Source organism: Jaculus jaculus, chromosome 1 (genome assembly GCF_020740685.1).
Source record: "Jaculus jaculus isolate mJacJac1 chromosome 1, mJacJac1.mat.Y.cur, whole genome shotgun sequence".
In the NCBI taxonomy this organism is placed as follows: Eukaryota; Metazoa; Chordata; class Mammalia; order Rodentia; family Dipodidae; genus Jaculus; species Jaculus jaculus.
Window position 1 is genome coordinate 337,238,662 of NC_059102.1, and position 20,784 is coordinate 337,259,445.

General features: G+C 40.3%; 1 protein-coding gene across 1 annotated transcript in view; it reads right to left on the reverse strand.

The window, feature by feature from the left end:
* Nucleotides 1–20,784, reverse strand: part of Ush2a (usherin) — a 755,222-nt gene that overhangs the window by 212,698 nt on the left and 521,740 nt on the right. Inside the window, exons 43-44 of the mRNA XM_004672003.2 lie at nt 13,614–13,777; nt 203–412 (exon numbers count right to left, since the gene is read on the reverse strand). Of these exons, the coding sequence (XP_004672060.2) occupies nt 203–412; nt 13,614–13,777 (374 nt within the window). The remainder of the gene's footprint in view (nt 1–202; nt 413–13,613; nt 13,778–20,784) is intronic.

The following is a 20,784-nucleotide window of genomic DNA, read 5'->3' on the forward strand; positions in this document are numbered from 1 at the left end:
GAGCCTCTGCTGCTCTCTCAATGGGACCACTTATTGATCTTTCACTTGACGACAGCAAGCACTTAAACATTTTAGCCCCGACCTCCTCCTCTTCAACATCAGAAATTTTATAATGGAGGGATGACTGATCTCAGCTCCAGAAGGAATCAATCACCAGCCCTTGCATTTCTGAAGCTGAGCACCTCTCAGGATGGCCACTCACCTCCATCACAGGTGGATGCCTGCAGCTCTGTGCTGCGGATACTGTGGGCTCCATTGAAGACTGAGATAAAAATCCGATACTCTGTGTTTGGAGTTAAATGGCCAATGATATGCGAGTTTACATCTGGTAGGATTTTCAGAGATTCATTGGAGTTAGAGCAACTCCAAAACAGCGTGTAATATTCAACCTCACCTTGTAAGTCTTGAAGAGCTGTTAATGGGAAGCACAGACTTTGTAAATGTGGCAGGTAGGAAAACATCTAAGGAGGAGGAAAGATGGAGGCTAACTTTTATCATCAATTAGTTCTAGAATAAGAGGGAAAAAAGTTGATAGAAACTCAGGTTTTTTTTTTTTCTTTCAAGGTAGGGTCACACTCTAGTCCAGGCTGACCTGGAACTTACTATGTAGTCTCAGGGTGGCCTCGAACTCATAGCGATCCACCTACCTCTGCCTCCTGAGTGCTGGGATTAAAGGTGTGTGCCACCATGCCCAGCGAAACTCAGTTTTTAAAGGGTCTGGGATCTTCTTTGTGGTGGTGCTTATGGTTCAGATTTTTTTTTTTAATTTTTTTAATTTTTAATTTTTTATTTATTTATTTGAGAGCAACAGACATAGAGAGAAAGACAGAGGGAGAGAGAGAGAATGGGCGCACCAGGGCTTCCAGCCTCTGCAAACGAACTCCAGACGCGTGCGCCCCCTTGTGCATCTGGCTAACGTGGGACCTGGGGAACCGAGCCTTGAACCGGGGTCCTTAGGCTTCACAGGCAAGCGCTTAACCGCTAAGCCATCTCTCCAGCCCTAGATTTTTTTTAATTATACTTTTCTCTTTATCTAGTAATTAATTGCATAGTTATATGGATGAACATACAATTTTAAAAAAATTTTCTTTAAATATTCCAATTATTCTATTTATAATTATTCAAATAATTGTCAAAACTTTGATATAACAAGAAACTAAATAAAACAAGGATATATAATACACAAAACCATTTCTGTTCATAAGTAACCTAATCATGTACTGAGGACTGTGCTCGAGTTAGGCATGTAGCTTGATGGCAGAGCGTTTGCCTGACACTAACAAGACTCTGGACTTAATCCTCAGTACTACACACACCTCAATCAGTCAATCAACACATGAATAATTTCTGGCACTATAGCCCACTCGGTATAGTATTTTGAAAAGAAACCTATTCAGTTGCTGAGAAGATGGGTCTGCAGGGAAAGGGCTAGATGCACAAGCCTGAGGAGCTGCACTCAAATTTCTTACACCCATATGAAATGTTGGGTACGGCCGTAGGAGCCTATAAGCACAGGCTGCTGAGGCAGCGAGAAGAAGATACCCACTTGGCTACTTTAGTCAAATTTGGTGTGCTCTAGGCTCACTCATGGTGGATAAGAAGGATAGATAGGTATAGACCAGGTATAATCTTCAAAGTCATGCCTCTCAGGGACCTCCTTCCTCCAGCTAGGTTTCTATCACGTCCCAAAATAGTACTAGGAACTGTGAACCAAGTGGACAAAACTTGAGCCTGTGAGGAGATAGTTCATATCCAACACAAAACGAAGAAGAAAGTGAGTCTGAAACTATCCATGAAAGTCAAAATTATAGACACTGAGGACAAAGGATGGAAAAGAAAAACTAACTTGAAAACTAAATGTAACCATCACAGATAGAAGATATCCCATTAAATCTTCCTAATGAAGGCATGCCTGTAAATTTTACATATTGCCACATACAAATGCAACTCTGTTGTGGAATACTCAGGCAAAATGTAAACTGTTGTTGCTATGACTGAATACCTGACAGAAACAACTCACGTGGGAAATTACATTGGTTTTCAATTTCAGGGACACAGTCTTCCATGATGCAGAAGGGAGGGTCCCCAGGGGAGCAGAAATGTGTGGTAGGCACTCCTCATACCTTGGAGGATCAAAAGACAGAGAAAGGCAGAGCCATCACCCTCAAAGGCCGACCCATAGTGAGCTACCCCTTCCAGCAGGGCACCAGGTCCCAAAGGTTCCACAATCTCCTAGAGCTACCCAGACAGTGGAAGACTGGATGTTCAAACACATGAGCCTGTGGGAAATATTTTGCACCCAAGCCATGACAGAGGAAGAAAGTCAGACAAGCCTAAAACTGTCATCTGAAACATCAAGTATTAGAAAGCAAGAATAATTTCAGCAAGTTTTGTGGGAAAATATTTTGATCTAGGAATTTCATATTCATAGTTAAATATGAAAACAAGACAAAGATTCCTGTGTAAGCAAAAGCAAAGAGAAATGTGCAAAGATAACAAATTTTTGTCTACCTTAAAAATGAATATATGATTATATTTTTAAAATTTCATGATAAAACTATTTAATAACATTCTCCAGAGGACAGAAAGGTGAATCAAATCCAGGATTCAAGGTTGGGAACATTGAAGAATTAATGCCTCATAGAAAGCCAATTTTAACAAGTAGTTGTATAAAATATTATACAGCAATAATAATAACAGTAATTTATAAACCAACCATTGAACATAACAGGTGAGAAAGAAAGGCAAGGAATGAACGTTTATTAAATTCTTCATTGTATGTAAAATGGAAAGATATGAGGAAGTAAAGAAAGGTATTACTAGTCACAAATAGCATTTAAAATCTAAAATATATTACAAAATGTTTGAAGATCACAGAACTCATAAGCACCAGAGTTCTTCTAAAAATGCTAGAGAACATTTTCTTTTCTTTTTTGAGGTAGGGTTCTCCTGTAGCCCAGGTTGACCTGGAATTTACTATGTAGTCTCAGGATGGCCTCAAACTCACAGCGATTGTACTACCTCTGCCTCCTGAGTGCTGGAATTAAAGGCGTATGTATACACTACTCTGCCAAAGAGAGGGAGAAAATATAGGTGTACCAGGGCCTGTAGGCACTGCAAATTAATGTACCACACTATGCATTTGGTTTTACATGGGCACTGGGGAATGGAATTCAGGTCATTAGGCTCTGCAGGTGAGCACCTTAACCACTGAACCATCTCTCCAGCCTTAGATGACATTTTCTCAGTTCATCTATCTGGTTGAGATCAGATTTTGGCTGGAGGAATTAACGATCAGTTGGTGTGGTGGTTTCAGTCAGATGATCCTATAAATTCTAATATTCTGAATGCATGGTCCCCAGCTGAAGGCACTTTTGGAGGTGGAGCCTTGCTAGCGAAGGTGTTTGTTGGGGGTTGGCTTTGGGGTATCATCCCCAGCTTCCCCTTGTCAGCGTTCAGCTCATTCTCTTGTTGCTGCTTTCTCCCTGCTGTGGCAAGGAGGTGATATCCATACTCTGCCTGTGCAATGATTTCCCCTGTCATCATGAAGCTTCCACTTGAGACTGTAAACTATTGCAATAAGTTTTTCTTCCGAGAGCTGCATTTGGTCAGGGATTTATCTCAGCATTGAGAAGGTATGTGTAACAGTTAGCTATTCATGATGTCCCTAGCTTTCTATCTAGGGTTAAAGCACAAGGTGGTCAGAGCTGGCAGGCACATTCAATGACTGGAAGTGTTCAAGGTCCCTGAATGACCCATGAGATTTTAGAAAGGGATGATGAAGAGATGTGGGTAGACCTCACTAAGTTTCTTGAATTTATTTCTGGATAAATCCCATTCAACAAGATAGGAAGCATGGAGGAATTACTGAATGGGGGTTTTGAAACATGTTTCACTTGAGATTTTTGAATTTGAAGTGTTTCTATGACAATAAGATGAACTTCAAAATGAAAGAGTCAGTATTTGAGCTAGTGTTATATACTTGGTCATTGAGACTTGAACTATGAATTTCAAGCAATAAGGAGAAATGAAGGTTGCTTATTAGAGAATTTGAAATACATCTATATCAAGGTATGTTGTCTCAGTCAAATCCTGTTATGTCATAGTCCATCTGGATCATGTATATTGAGTAAATATTCTGTGTAGGGACTGATATAACTGCGTCATGTCAGGTCAACTTCAGTGAGTGGCAGAAGGCTAGAACGTTTCTGTTGAATGCATTTTGGGGTGTTGAACCTCCACTGTCAATCAGAAACATAGTCTTAGGTGGATCACACTTTGCAATATAGAACAAGTCCTTATTTTTTGTAACACATTCCCAGAGGATATAAAGCAAATGCTAGTGAGAAGACCAGGCTTCTCAGTGCATCATAAGAAATCTTGTAGAGTGGCTTGAATATCAGGAACTTTTCCTCACAGTCCACAAACTACAGGACCATACTTGAAGCATTTAGAAAATTTGATTCCTGTTGAGGGCTTTTCCTTGTCATCACCTCCTTACTGAGTCCTCAGATGCCCTTTCCTTTCTATTCACAGGGCAGTAGACAGAGTGAGAGAGCTCTCAAGGATTTCTGATAAACCTTTGTCCTATCAAATCTGGCCTCACCCTTCTGGTCTGACCTACCCTGAGTGACTTCCTTCACTGTCTCATCTCCAAGGACAGCAACCCTGACAGGTAGAGGTTCAATGTGTCAATTGTAAAGGGACATGAACATTCATGTCATCATGCCTGAGCTCGGTGACAACTTCCTGCAACAGCTATGAGATTGCCTTCTTCATGTGTTCTTGGATTACTTTTTAAGAGATTATTATTAATATCTAGATCATTAGCATGTAGATCTGTGCTTAGTTCAAATGTTCATTTGTTAACTCTGGTTCACCAACTGTTCTTTTACATCCAGTGAGCTAAGAAGCTAAGAACATGTGAACATCTTATATATGTGTGAGTGTGTATTTATGTATAATAGCTTGTGTATAGCTTGTGTAATATGGTATGTGTGCACATGTGCGGAGGTCAGTGGAGAGCATTGAGTGTCCTCCTAAATTGCTCTTCCATGTTGTTTCCTTGAGACAGTTTCTCACTGAACCCAGAGTTGCTATTTTTCAGTCTGATGGCTCACCAACAAGCCCACTGATTCTCTGCTTCCATCCTCCACAGGACTAAGATTTCGGGCATGTGTGCCCAGTTTTCAACATGGGTACTGAGGATTGAGCTTGGGTCCACATGCTGCTCTGCTTGTCCAGAAAGAACTTGGCTGCTGCAACATCTTCCAGCTCCTGCAATGTTTTCGTTATTTTTTTAAAAAAGGCTTATGGAATAAAATCAAAAATAGAAGGGTATTTTGAAACATAAATTTCACTGGAATATGGCCAAGCTTATTTACTGGACATCTATTGTCACCTATTCACTACAGTGGAAAAGTGTAATTGCTTCCACCAGGAGTCTGTGGCCTGCAAAATCTAAATTATTTACTCCCCTACTCTTTGCAAAAATGTTTCTTGCTAAGATCTAGATCAATTACAGTAAACCATTCCATTTGACAGGTCTCTGAATTTATTTATCAAGGAATAAATTCTTCAGTCATCTCTCATTAATAGGCTTATTGGGAGGTGTGGTGGTTTGAATGTGAATGTATGTCCCTATTGGCTCAGGGATTTTTGATTAATAAGCTTCCTTCTTAAATTCTCCAGCAGCCCACTGGAGGAGGTGTCGCACTGGAGGTGACTCTTTTAGAGGAGCCCTAGAGCCCTAAAATATGCAAATTGATGGATTGAGCTCTGGCTGCTGGAGTTTCTGTCTGTTGGTGGTGCCTCTCTGATATGCATCTAAGGAAACGAGCCAGCTTCTTTTGCCATTCCCCTGGATTCTGTAAGCCTGAAATAAAACCTTTCTTCCCATAAGTGGCTTCTGGTTGGGTATTTGTCCTAGCAACAAGAAAGTAACTGCAATACAAGGCAATTTTGTTCAAAGGTTAACACTTAAAAGGTCCCTATTCTGTACACTTTGTAATTAAATATTGATGTTGAGCGTGATAGGGCATGTCTTTAATACCAGTACTTGGAAAGCAGAGGTAGAAGGGTTTCTGTGAGTTTGAGGCCAGCCTGAGACAACAAAGAGAGTTCTAGAAGAGCGTGGTCTAGAATGAGACCCTACCTCAAAAGCAAGAACAAAAAGCAAACAAAAAAACCAAACAAACAAAGAAATGTTGATATTGCCAGTGTATTGTTCTACTTGGAGCCTAATTTTCTACTTTCTACAGAGAAAAACTTAAGCATTCCTGGGAAATTTTGAGTTCGTCAAAACAGCTTTTAGAGAAAAGTTTTTTTTTTTTTTTTTTTTTTTTTAAGGTCTCATTCTAGCTCAGGCTGACCTGGAATTCACTATGTAATCTCAGGGTGGCCTCCAAATCACAGCGATCCTCCTACCTCTGCCTCCTGAGTGCTGGGATTAAAGGCATGTGCCACCACGTGCAGCTTAGAGAAAATCTTTATTCAGCCCAACCAAGGGTAATATGGCTCAAAGGAGCACGTGGGAAGAGCCTCCTGAGCATCCGCGTTGACGCCTTGGTCTGCCCATCAAGCTTTCTCATTTCTTCCTTCCAGCCTATGCTCCAGTTGTAACACATGACTCCTCCACCATTGTAGCCCTAACATATGTTAGCTTTTCCTGGTGGTCTGCCAGAGAAAATTGTCCTTAAGGGACCCAGAATATTAAATATTCTAGTCATTCATCAAGTAACATTTGGCTATAAAAGCCAGATCACTGATTTCTGCTCTTTAAGGGAACTGATGTAGACAAAAAGAGACTGTGTTGACTAAGCTAACTAACCAAAAGTTTCCCAAATACAAAGTTAAATGAAATCGGTGTTGCTTATATCTGACAGCATAGGCTTCCACGGATGGAACAAGCCGTCTATTATGTTCATCTAGGAACACAAGCTTCTCAGGCAGATCTCACAGCAAGTTTTCTATGCCTGCAAGGCTGAAAGTGAGCATGGTCTTGTTCCCATTACAATGAGGAAGAAGGTTGGCAAGGGAACAGGACGATTTATGCCCCATGTTTATGGCTAAGACACGAGAAGATACACATAGCCTTTCTTGTGCCATTGGCACAAGCAGAGTGTTTATATTCACAGGACCATGAGTTTCTAAGGGAGGCTGGCAAAAGTGGTTTCTACCCAAGGTTGGTAAAACCACTATGAGAGAGAATGGGAGGAGCTTCTATGGTAGTAGTAACATCACATGTGTTTTTAAAACACATTTTTAACACTAGAAATACCTGCAAGAATGTCTATAAGATTTAGTTGTATGTGGATTTCTACTGACTATGCTGCAGTAAATTTTTTTTAAAATTATTTGTGTTTTACAGAGAGACGGAAGGGTACACCAGGGATGCCTGCCTACTGCAAACAAATTCTAGTCACCTACCACTTTGTGTGTCTGAACATAGGTACTGAGGAATCAAACTCAGACTGTTGGGCTTTTTGCAAACAAGTGCATTTGAATACTGAGCCATCTCTCCAGCCTAGTAGTTAACTTCTCATTCCTGGAACAAAACACCTGAACAAAAGCAGCGTATGGGAATAAAGCATTTATTGTGACTACTTCTTCTTTTTTTTTTGGTTTTTTGAGGTAGGGTCTCACTCTGGTCCAGGCTGACCTGGAATTAACTATGTAGTCTCAGGGTGGCCTTGAACTCATGGCGATCCTCCTACCTCTGCCTCCCAAGTGCTGGGATTAAAGGCATGCGCCACCACGCCTGGCTGTGACTACTTCTTGAGGGGACTTTTCATCATGACATGGCAGAGCAGAGGCTGGCTCATACGTTGTCACATATCGTGGTGGATGTACTGCAAATACTATACTGAACGCTGGGCAAATAAGCCTCAAGCTCTGTCCATAGTGACACAGCTCCTCCAGCAAGTGTCCACCTTTGAACAGCTCCACCTTCTAGGATTGAGTATGAAGCTTAGTCACCAGTGCATGAGGCTGTGGGGGACATTTTACCAAAACTCCTATCTTGTAAAATAATATCAAAACACCATGCACATGTTGTAAAGAGAATACTACCTTACAGTGATACTGAATTATTATCAAGTGATAGCTGAATAGAATTTCATTTAATTTTTTATTTACTTATTGAAAGAGAGAGAGAGAGAGAGAGAGAGAGAGAGAGAGGATGAATGGGGGTGATGACAGGGCCTCCAGCCACTTCCAACAAACTCCAGACACATGTGACACCTTGTAAATCTGGCTTATGAGTGTACTGAGGAATCAAACCTGGGCCCTCGGGCTTTAGAGGTAAGGACCTTGACCACTAAGCCATCTCTCCAGCCTCTCATTTAACTTCTATCACATGTTCGAACAACCTTTAGAGGCGTACCATATTGCACATTATGAGGCTTACTATGTAATCCAAGCTAGTCTTTAACTAGCAGTTCTTCCACTTCAGCCTCCCTAGAACTTGGATCATAGGCATGTGCACTACCATTATTCTTGGCTTCAGACCAATTGCTTCATCTCCATGTCAGATTCAATAACAAGGGTCTAGTTGTAAAAGTGCTAGAAAACATTGGGACTTGGATTAACATTTAAGTCTCTGATTATTAAACCTATTTTTTTTTTGTTAGAAGTTGAGACTGTAGCTGGAATCACCAGTAGGTGAACTGATCTATGAAAGGAAGACTATAGAAAGAACGCTAATGAAAAAAGAAGTAGGTGAAGACAGGAGGCAAGGCTCAGTGGGAAAAGTGCTTAACACACAAACTAATGTTAGATGTCCAGAACACACATAAAATCTGCATGTGTTGTGAATGCCTGTAATCCCAGAACTGGGTAAGTGAAGAAAAGACAGTTTCTGGGATGTTCTGGCTAGCAAGTCTAGCTGAATTGAAATACCCTATCTGAAAATATTAGGTGGGGAGCATTTGAAGAAAACTCCCTGATGTTGACCTCTGGCCTCCACTTGCATGTAAATACATGTGTATTTATACATACAAATGCACATGCATATAGCATGCACATGCGCGCACACACACACAAAGAAAAAAGATGGAACATGAGACAAGAAAAAGAAATGGCTGGTAAGGTAGAAGGATACCAATCCTTAGGGGAAGACTTCAGTCAGTAAGTGACCATACATACTGTTGCTTGCCACAAAGAAACGCAGAGGCTGGCATTGAGGCGAGACCATTGACTGGGTCACGGGAAGAGCATTAATAACTAAGAAGATGACTAGTAAGGGAAGACAAGGAGCGGTCAGAGAACAGTAGGTACACAGTGAGGGCAAGGTGGACACTCACAAGATGGACACAGTCTGTGCTTTGTTGGCCACAATGATGACCACGAGAACAGAGTAATAAGAGGACCATCAGTGGTGGGCATATAGTAGAAGCAGTGAGATTTGGAATGATTTAAACACACTGCCACATGGACAGGATAAATTTAGATCAAGTTAGAAATTCTTCCGATGATAAAATCTAGTGGTTTCTGATTAAGGGTTCAGGATGAGGCAAATATTTTTCAGTGGTTTTAATTTCTTTCTTAATGGTGACATGCTCATATTTTATCAATGGCCCAGGGAGTTTACTGAAATATCATAGATCACAGCATCACATCATAAACCTTTTATTCCAGTGCTCAGGACAAAGAGAGCGATGGTTGAATGTTGGTGGGAAGAAAGGAGGAAGGCAGAGTGGGAAAAATGCAGACTATAAAGAGAGAAGTAGGGAAGGTGGGGAAGAAAAGGATGGTTTGAGGCCAGTATGACCTTGGGAAGGGCAGGTGAGCTGAGTGGACAGTAAAGCTGACTGCAGTGGTAGCATCCCACCTCCTCTCTGTACAAGCTTTCCCCTCCAGTTTCCTCCAGGAGAGTGTTGGGCTTCTTTCACTGGGCTCACTCTGGCCAGGCATTTGTCACAACAACAAGTCAAATATCTAATACCATCACTTCAATTTGGGGTCAGAAGTACCGGTTTCTTCCTTTTCAGGCTTTTTTTTGGGGGGTGGGATAGAGTCAATAATTTAAGTGACTGTATTCATCTTTCATTTCTTATGAAAAGGTGATTTTTTAAAAATCACAAATATACCTTAGCTATATTGAATTTATGCCACACTATTTTGTGGTGTTCTGTAAAGCAGGAAAAAGATACACTTATCTCTGTAAGGATCAGGAAGATGGGCAGTAAGCCAGCTGATGGAGCTGTGCCCTGTCTAAAAGGGCAACTGATGCTCAGTGCCAGCTGAAACTCCATTTTTAGCAACGTGAGAAGAGCTGCACCCAATTATTTGATTTTTAACATGAAAGCTAAGATAATCTTTAAGTGAAATCTTTGAATGGTAAATGGTGGAAAAGTGTTATTTCTTTTCTTGCTTTGTTTTTCAAATGTGGTTTACATGCAGAATGAAGGGAGAACACATGGCCTCTGTGATGCAAGTTTGTAATATCTATCCCCTTAACCCACAGCCCGAAAACAAAATAAAACAGGGGTGTCTTAAACATCACATTATATGCCATATATAACTGTAATGTCTAAAATTTGCCCTTCTAGGGTTGGGGAAGATAATTCAGTCATTAAAGTGCTTGCTGCTCAAGCATGAGTTCGACCTGATCTCTAGCATCCATGTAAAAGCCAGGTGTGGTGACACAGGTCTGTAATCCCCGCTTTAGGGAAGCAGAGACAAAAGGATCCCAGGATTCACTAGCTAGATAGTCTTGTTGGATTAGTGGGCTCTGGGTTCAGTGAGAGATTCTGTCTCAAAAATAAAGTGGATGCCAGGCATGGAGGCACACGCCTTTAATCCCAGACGATCGCCATGAGTTTGAGGCTACCCTGAGACTACATAGTTAATTCCAGGTTAGCCTGGACCAGAGTGAGACCCTACCTTGAAAAAACAAAAATAAATAAACAAATAAATAAATAAAAAATAAAGTGGAGATTGATTGAGGAAGACACCTGACACTGAATTCTGGCCGTCTCGTTCACATGTGCCCACACACACATGAATATGCATACGTGCATTCACACCACACATGTCTACAAATGCAAAACAAGAAAGCCCTGATCCTTCTAAAAATATCAATAACTTAACCTGGCCAACCTGTGGTTGTTAAAAGTTTACCTGAAGCATTTTGCTGCCAAAGTGAGGTGCATATATGTAGGCTTATAGATAATAAAGAATGTTTCTTAAATATACTTCATGAATTTTTGAAAAGCAAATTTTTACTTAGTACATTTTAGTCCTTTAATTTTCAACTATAAGGTATTTAAATCTGTTTTTTTTTTCTGTTTAGCTTAGTAGGTTTTTTGATTTTTTTTCTATCAATCAAGAAAAAAAATTAAAATTTAAGTTGAAAAAACTAGGTGGCCCTTTCATAGAGGAATGACTAGCTAATTTGCTTAAGGTAAAGAAGGTTGCACACAAGAAGAAAATAATCAAGCAACAAGCTTTCACAGCACTGACCCTTTTCTCAGAGTTAACCTTTGTGCTCACAAACAGTTATCTGAAAAATTTCTAAGGTATGAATGGAAATAACAGCAGATTGCATTACCTACCTCCTGAAGGTCGGAGGTTCGGATTACTAAGGTAATGGAACTTCAGCGAGCTGCTTTGGATATATTAAGTTTGTCAGTTTTTATAAGTACTCTTATTTCAGGCGTGCAATTAGAACTTAAAGGGCCGGTGTTGGTGAAAACTCAGCAGCTGGATCCTCACCCAAGTGTCCAAATGTCACGTGGGGAGAGCTGCCTTTGCAAGCAAGCTTGTAAGGTGAATCAGTTGGAGAGATGGAGCAGACAGGGAGCAAGAGATAAGTTGGAATACACTACACATAAAAATGCATTGCCAGTAAAAACTATTTTTCCCTGAAGTGTCTCAGAGGGCAATCTTAAGAGCAATTAACTCATAGGCACCCATTAAAATAGCTCAAATGATCCCAATACATGTGCCACAAATCATTAGAAATGCATCACCTAAAAAAAAATCCTAAAGTTGGTGTTTAAAAAAAAAATTATAAAAAGTGGACAATTTGGTGGCAAGAGATCCATATAACCTGTGCTCCCATGGGTCGAGATTCAGAGCGTCTGCTGATGATCATGGATTGAAGGTGGAGCTGTTGGGAGGTGGGGCTCAGTAGAAGGGAGTTAGGTCATTGTGGAGGGGTCATTGGCACATGGCTCTTTGCTGTCTCTCTGTTTCTCAGTTGCCACAACACGAGCAGTTTCCCCTGCAGTGCCCTCCCACCATGCTGTGATCCTCACCTCAGGCTCCGCAGCACCAGAGCACAGTGACTGTGGGCATGAGCCTCTGATGCCACAATACTTGGCCTCCCTGTGAGTTGGTTTATTTCAGGTATTTCATTGCAATGGTGAAATGCTAACACAGCACTTGTTTTAATTTACAATTAATTTCAATTTTTTAAAAATTTTCCTAATTACTATAATGTAGAATGGAAGCAATTTCACACAGGTGTTGTAAATGTAGCTCTTCTCCATCTGCAAAAAAACTCAAGGGTGGCTCAATATTATGTTTTTATCATTGCTCAAATAGTGGTTATTTTGTATTTTTACTAAATAATGAATAATTGTTCTAAGTCTTTGTTTTTTAATTTGAGAGACAGAGAGAGAGAGAAAGAGAGATAGAGAGAAAGAGAGAGAGGAGGCAGGGGGAGAATTGGCATGCCAAGGGCCTCAGCCTCTGAAATTGCACTACAGATACTTTTGCCACATAGTGGGCATGTGCAACCTTGCACTTGCCTCACCTTTGCTCTTCTGGCTTACATAGGATCTGGAGTGTTAAACAGGGGTCCTTAGGCTTCACAGGTAAGTGCCTTTACTGCAAAGCAATCTCTCAAGCCTGTTCCAAGATTTTTAATACAATACAACAAAATATTTTGATTGAGCCGTCACAAATTTTTTCTTCACAAATTTTTCAATATTTGGTAAATAGTAATGTTTTGATTTGACTATTTGCTAGGTCTCACATTATTCTGACAACAATGATTTACAGTGTCTCTTTTCATGATAAATTCAGATTTTCTTTTCTGTTTGTCATGTACCATTTCAAATTAATAGATTAGATGTTAAATGCCATCCTCTGACTAAGTAGCTCTGAATTTTTTGCAATTGTGGTTTCCAAAGTTGTAGGAACAGATGAGTTACATCCAGGAGCTCTTTCAGACACTTGTAAGAAGTGTTCTGATCAAGCTAAGGGCAGACCCTCTATCTGGTGACTGTTTTCAAGTTTGCTGCTCCTGTATCAATATGGAATTCTGTCCATAATCAGTGTCAAAGACAATGCATTTGGGCCATTCTTGCTGGTGAGAAATGAGTTCTAAGATAAGGGGACTGAACTTCGAAAGGGTATATAGCATCACAGAACATCAAGCTCTTACCTGAACATTTTCTTCAAACTTTCATTATGAATCCAGTTCCTGTAGTGATGAAAAGTACATTCCCCACCCAGGTGCACTAGTGGTGAAGGAATAAAGAAGGATGCCTCACGTGAAAAGCATAGTTACCTTGACAGGTTTTGTTTCTATTTCCTAATGCACCCATGTTATATCCTGGTGTACCAGTGTTTGGAGGGGAATATAGACAAGAAAGCTTACTTACTTGGTTTAGCCCACCTCACGTCTATGGCGGTGTGGTTAACAGTGCTCACGGTGAGGTTGGGCCCTCTCTCTGGAAGACCAGCTAAGGTTGTCACTGTCACTTCTTGGCTTGGTGTAAAACCCACACTGTTGTGTACAAACACCTTGTACTCATAGGTTGTAAACCTAAAGGTTTCGTTTAAAAACAGAAAAGCATATGTTATTTTATGGAAGACAAAATCCAAAACTTCCTTTCTCACACAATACAAGGCTTTTCTTTTCCCCTCCACAAAATATTCAGTTTCCTCTGGCTCCTAAAAAATATAGGATTTTCTCTTTCCTTATTAGATAAAAGATACCATTGTATTTGTAACTCATCAGCCTTAACCAGGGTGCCAGGAAAATATTTTATTACAGATGCTAAGAAAATATTGCTGCCTAAAATAAATATGGTTTGCCATTTCCACATCCTCATTGTTTTCAGAAGTACTGGGGATTATAGCTCAATTCAGGAAGTAATTGAAACCCTGGCAGCCTGCCGGCTTTCTGTCTGAATTCCATCCAGAGGCTTTATGCCCTTCTTTTGGGAAATTCATCCATTTTCAAGTATCTGAATTCCTCATCATCATTTTTTCCTACACCAATGCTTCTTCCCCATAATCTCATTGGCAGATAGATAAACCATTAAATGAAATCACAACTGTGACCAAAGTGCCCAACATTATCTGGCTGCGAGTTCTGTGGAGCTGAGCTGCACTTGGCCCAAGTATGAGCATGTTTAATTGAGTCAACACAGAGAAAGCTCAGCATTGCTTTGCAGAAGGAAAGAAACAGAGTTGGCGGAACGACACGAGGAGTTCTTCCCGAAGCAAGTGTTAAAGTGGTTATTTAGTTACACATCCCTTTGGCTACTTCAGCTAGAAGTTCACTGGACTGTACTGGTCTGGTTGAAAAGTGCCTGGGTAGGAAAATGCTATTTATAAGCAAATTCAGGTTATGGCTGAACATTAAGCTGTAGGGAGACACTTGCTTAGACACATTGAGTGATTGTAATGATCACCTCTACCTCACTTAGGGTTCATTATGCATTCCCAGAATATGTAGTCTCCATTGCCTTCCAAGCCAGGCCCATCATACTTGACTTCATATGACAATACTCCTGCTAGTCATGATGTAAAGGGAAAGGTATTGTTTTCAGAAATGGTGTGAAATAATTTGAACAAATGTATCTAGTTCTCGTAACTTTTTGTGCAACTAGGAGTTTGTCTCATTCTGTTTCCCACTCACGCCCCTGAGTTATTTCTCAGGGTTCTGCCTTGTTCACACGGAAGAATCTGCCTTACTGTTGCAGCAACAGGTAAAGACTTTGTGACTCCTTAAGACTCTTCATTGGTCTCTTTCTCTTAGGTAAGGGCAAGCAGGGCTTGGGATGCAGTTTCATTGGTAGGGTGGTTGCCCAGCACGCCTGCAGCCCCAGGTTTGATGTCCAGCATCTCATTAACCAGGTGTGGTGGTACAGGCCTGTAGTCCCAATATTCAGGAAGTAGAAGCAGGAAGATAAAGAGGAATCCAAGTTACCCTTGGCTATCAAGTGAATTCAAGGCCACTTTGGGTTACATGAGATTCTATCTCACTAAAAAGTTAAGTATAAGCAATAATCTCTGCACCTGCCTTCTCAGGTGTCTCCTTCCCTTCTTCACTCCCTTCTTTTTTTCCTTCATTTCTCCCTTTCTTCCTCTTTTCCTTCCTTCTTTTCTTCCTTTCTTCTTCACTCCCCTCTTCCTTTCCTGCCCCTTCTTCTTTCCCTCCTTCTCTACCGCTCTTCTTTCCTCCTCCCTCTATTTTTCCTTCTCTTCCTCTTTTCCTTGCTTCCTCTCTCCCTCCTTCTCTTCCTTACTTTCTTCCTTGAAATGATTGAATTATCTCTGTCCATAAAGATATTTTCAGTCATAATCCTTAACACTAAGGAATGTGACCTACTTGGAAAAGAGTCTTTGCAGGTATACTAAGATAAGATCATGTGGGTTATAGAGAGCTCTAAATGTAATGACTGATATCTTTGTAAGAGGAAAGATACAGTACCCATGACAGAGACAGGCACACACAAGATGATGGCCACCATGTTAAGACAGAGAGAGAAACAGGAGTTATGCTGCCACCTGCTCAGGTACGTCTGCAACCGTCAGCAGCTGGAAGAAGCAAGGCAGGATGTACTCTAGGGCTTTGGAGGAGTCTGGCTTTGTAGATAGCTTGTTTTAGGAAATGGTAGAAATGAAGAACTATAAGAGAATGTTGTTTTAAGCCATTATTTTGTGAAACTTTATGACAGCTACTCTGGGACAATAATAATAGGTGATTTCTATCAAGTACAAATGGGTCCACAAGACCAAGACGATTGAAAGATAACAATCACAATAACTTAATGAGTGTCAGAGAGTCTCTCCATGTACTAATGTGTTCATCTTTCACAGTAACCAAATGCTATCAGAATAACTATTTTGAAAACAAGGAAGATAAGATTCTAAGCACTCAATAGCCTGTTCAAGTCATTGAACTAATAGTAGGAGAGCTGAGAGCCGCACGCAGTAGCTCTGATCGCAGAGCATGCCTGCTCAGCCAGGGCGCTCTGCTGCCAGCACAATGAGGGTGATAATAACAATAACAGTACCAATCTGCATGATCATCTGGTCTGTCTGTCCTGGGATGAGGTCATATGACTGCAGCTTGACCTTTGAGTGACCTTTCTAGCCAAGGGGATAGATTTTGGCTCATGCATCCAGACAGTCTGGCAAAATTTCTTTTGCATCCACCAAGATAAATGTGAAGGATGGTGAGTCAGGGTTAAGAGGGTGACAGGTCTGTGACAATGGAATGAAGAGAAGCTAATGGCCCACATGGGAATTGAGCCAGTGACCTTGGCTTCATTAGCTCTCTTCCTGGGCAAAATACTTATAATTATGTTTCACTTCATAAAATGATTTCAAAGAAATTCAGCTGGAATCAGGATATCTGTTTATCCTCTCCTACAATATATGTCTTTTTCTTTCAATTGTACATGTTGTTATATAATTAAAAATGTTTATATTTCCAAAATGATTCTGCATTTTTTAGTAATTTTCTATAAATGGAAGTAATACAATCAGCTGGCTCTAAAATATTTCACTGTGAATAGACTCTGTGAAACCTAGTTCCTATAGTACTTCAATGGATCTCAGCATAATTTTAGGCAATGTATAGTTTAGCAAGTTTAAGCATAATATATAATAATAAGGATCAGGGAAGAAACAGGCCTCAGAAGTACATGTAATTGGGATGCCAATTCTCCCAGTGGTCCTAACAGTTTTGGAGTAGGAAATGACTTTATCTTCTTCAAATAATAAAATATCTACTTTACTGTACAGTGTTGAAAGACCCTGTAACTCTGAGAAATTAAATGGGTTTACCTAACTTTGCACAACTAGCTATCATTGCTTACAAGAACACAAGTTCCTTTCTTCCAATACTTAGCACCATTCAACTATCATACCTTTGATTAGGAAATCAGTGTACATTTCCTGTAATGTCATATTTTTCTCTTGTCTTAACTTTCAGTTGTTATGTTAAACTTTTAAGGCAACAAGATCTTGGATTCTCTTAAATAAAATACTAACATGTACTGCGTGTTATTTTTACCTCTAGAATATAATCTTCTCTGAGTAGTGATGCACACCTTGTCTGCATGTCTGTGAGCCCATGCTTTACTGCTTCATAGAAATAAGAACGTGGGCCTGGGAGATGGCTCAAGGTTTGTCACATAGTTGTGAGGACCTGAGTTTATACCCACAGAACCCACGTAAAGCTGGAAGAAACAAGGTAAGTCTGTGATCTCCGTGTATCTAAGAGAGGTGGAGATAGGAGAATTGCTTGGCAGCTTGAAGGCCAGCTAGCTGCCTGGCAAGCATGCTATGAGCAGCATGATGAACAATAAGGGACCCTTCTCAAACTAGATGGAAGGCGATGATTAATACTTGACGTTGTCATCTGACCTCTGCATGCATGCTGTGGCATGTGAACACCCATACTTACTTTCATGAACATGCACAAGTGTGCACATGGGCACACACACACACACATACACACACACACAGATGGAGAGAGAGAGAGAGAGAGAGAGAGAGAGAGAGAGAGAGAGAGAGAACACATTAGCTGGCTTGAAGTAGTTTTCCTACTTTATGCATATTGTTTTCAAAATTGACTTGTGTTTATTGCTGATATCAAATGGGATATTTCACTTATTTATTAATTCAATTCCATTGTGTAACTAATTATTATTTGATAGTAAGAGTTGTTTTGTTTTACATGAAAAATGCTAGGTAAATTGATATCATATATTCATGGCAAAACTGATGCCACCCCCAGCTCCCCTCCTCAACAGCAAATGGTAAACTGTTGTTTATAGACATGACAGTGCTATTGTTCTGTGAAAGATGGTATATGTTAAAATATTATTTATGAGACAATACTAATTTCCAGGTTCAGCTGCTTTTTCTCAAATGAGTGAAAAAGTTAGATTCTGTTAAATGCTTCAGGTCTCATTTGTCTATTTACTGAATAGGAAATTTCATAAATGGATGCAAAGGTGTTTCATAGTTCCTAAAACCATGAGCCTTACACATCTAGTTCACAAAGAAGTCGGTAGGTTGGCAGCACAAGAATCTGCATGTTCAATGGAGAAATGGTAGCTCATGAAGCTTGTCAAAGTATTTTTTGGGAAAATATATATTAGAAACAAATAATGTTTGTCAAAGTAATGTAACATCACTCCATTCACACTTCCACCCACCCCCATATCCCCGTTCATTAATTATGGGTTCATTCATTCTAATGGTATTTATTGAATGTAAACAGTTGTGTGCCACTTGATAACCATAGTGAGCTTGATATCTGTCTTTCTGGAGACATAGTGCCCATATAATTTATAGTGATGTTTTTAAATGATAGCATCTAAACTTCAGTCACGTAATTTATTCATTTCTTCCTTTGAACCCAAACCAAATGAATGGTCTGCTTGAACCTTACCTAGTAAAAGCAGTCTTTAGCAAGGAGGTAACATTTTGCCAGGCTTTGTGGACAAACGGCATTGAGTCCACTGGGAGATATATTTTTGGGGTGAAATATGTGAAAGCTAACATTTTAAAAAGGTTTGGTGTGTTTGAGGGACCAACAAAGTTCTTCCAATGTAGCACCTTAGGATATTGTCATTAGAATTAAAAATGTGCCAGCCCGGCTGGGCATGGTGGCACACACCTTTAATCCCAGCACTCGGGAGGCAGGGGTAGAAGGATTGCCGTGAGTTTGAGGTCACCCTGAAACTGCATGGTGAGTTCCAGATCAGCCTGGGCTAGAGTGAGACCCCACCTCGAAAAATAAAAAAACAAACAACAACAACAACAAAATGTGCCAGCTTTATTGAGACCCGGCAGAATCTGTGTGACCATATTGTCACCAGCACAAATAGGACATGCAGACTCCAGTGGCTTCTTACACCGACTGTGCCACAAAGAAGGTCCTCTCGAATTCAATCTCACACAAACGGGTTTGAGAGGCCTCACTTGGTGTGCCGTGCTAAGCCCCAGACCCACACCTTCCTTATGGGAATAAATAAGATAGCAAACAAACTAAATGCACTGCTTCCTGCAAGCCTGAAAGCTACAACTGTTCCACTGAGGCAGACACATAGTCTCTAAAACTTATGTTATTGTTTTCAATCCGGGTAGTTGAAGCCAGGGCCTTCTGCATGCTAGTCAAGTGCTGTACTATTCAGGTACATACATCCCCCAGCTCTTTTTGCTTTAGATCTGGAGAAAGATTCTCACTATGCTGTCCAGGTGGGCCCTGAGCTCGCTCTGCAGCCCCAGCAGGCTTTGGACTTGTGGTGTTCTTGCTTCGGCCTCTCCAGTGGCTGGCATTATATGGCTGCACCCTGAGCCCTGAAAAAAAACCCATTGCTTGTTGATTCTGAAGATGCTACAGAAGATTGTTGCTTTTGGAATTACTGAAGGGTAATGGTTTTCAAACTGAGATTGTTTTATATGGTAATTTTTAGATAGTAAGTAAAAGTTAGAGCTATTCTCTCCATATATGTTACTATCTATGCCCACCTTTAAGCTACCTAAGTCATTTTAATGTGAATTCGGGCATGGTGGCATATGCCTGAAATCGCAGCACTTACAAGGCTGAGGTAGGAGGATTACCATGAGCTGAAGGCCAGCCTGGGATATGTAGTGAGCCTTTGTCTCAAAACTTTCTTCCAGAATGATAATAATTTTAACTTCTGATGATAAAGAAATCTAAAAATCTCATTTTCTTTTTGGAAAATACTAAGGGTAACAAAACCTTTTATTTTTTTTATGACAAAATGTTTCTTTCCTGATTCTGGAACTCAGTTTTCATGAGGTAAGATTTAAGATAGTGGCATTTGGAAAAAGATAGTATGAGGAAAATTTAGAGTAATAAAAAGTATCTCAGTGAAAAAAGCACTGTGACTGCACTGATTTAATCTGAATGGGAAAAAGCTCCATTTTCCTTCTTGTGAGTTGATACACTGCTGTGACCCAGCACACTAATACTGATAGGAAGGAAGACTGATGGGAAGAGAATCACCTTAAGTGGCCCCCCCCAGGAAAGCCCTTCTCCCTTTACCTCTCCTGTGTGCACTGAACGTCTTTACTCACTGGCTTCAAGCACTATAACCTCAGCGTGCACACTGCTGATCTGCCCCTGCTGTGGTATAACGGAAGCTGAAGAAGTTATCTGAAAGTTCCATTCCTTGGAATAACTACCTCCTCTTTTAGAACTTGAAATATTGTCATTTGAATAAGTATTTTTTTAAAAGTTGTAGGAATCTGTTAATACATGTGCCATGTACACAGCTTAAACATATAAATCTTAGAAATAAAGAAACTAAACCTTTTTAGAAAATATTAATATGGAATGATCTCCTCTAAAGTTACTACAATTGCCAGACGTGGTGGTGCACGCCCTTAATCCTAGCACTCAGGAGGCAGAGTTGGGAGGATCGCCATGAGTGTGAGGCCATCCTGAGACTCTATAGTGAATTCCAGGTCAGCCTGGGCTAGAGTAAGACCCGACCTCAAAAAACCAGAAATAAATAAATAAAGTTACTACAATTATCCAGTGTTTGAGAAATGTCC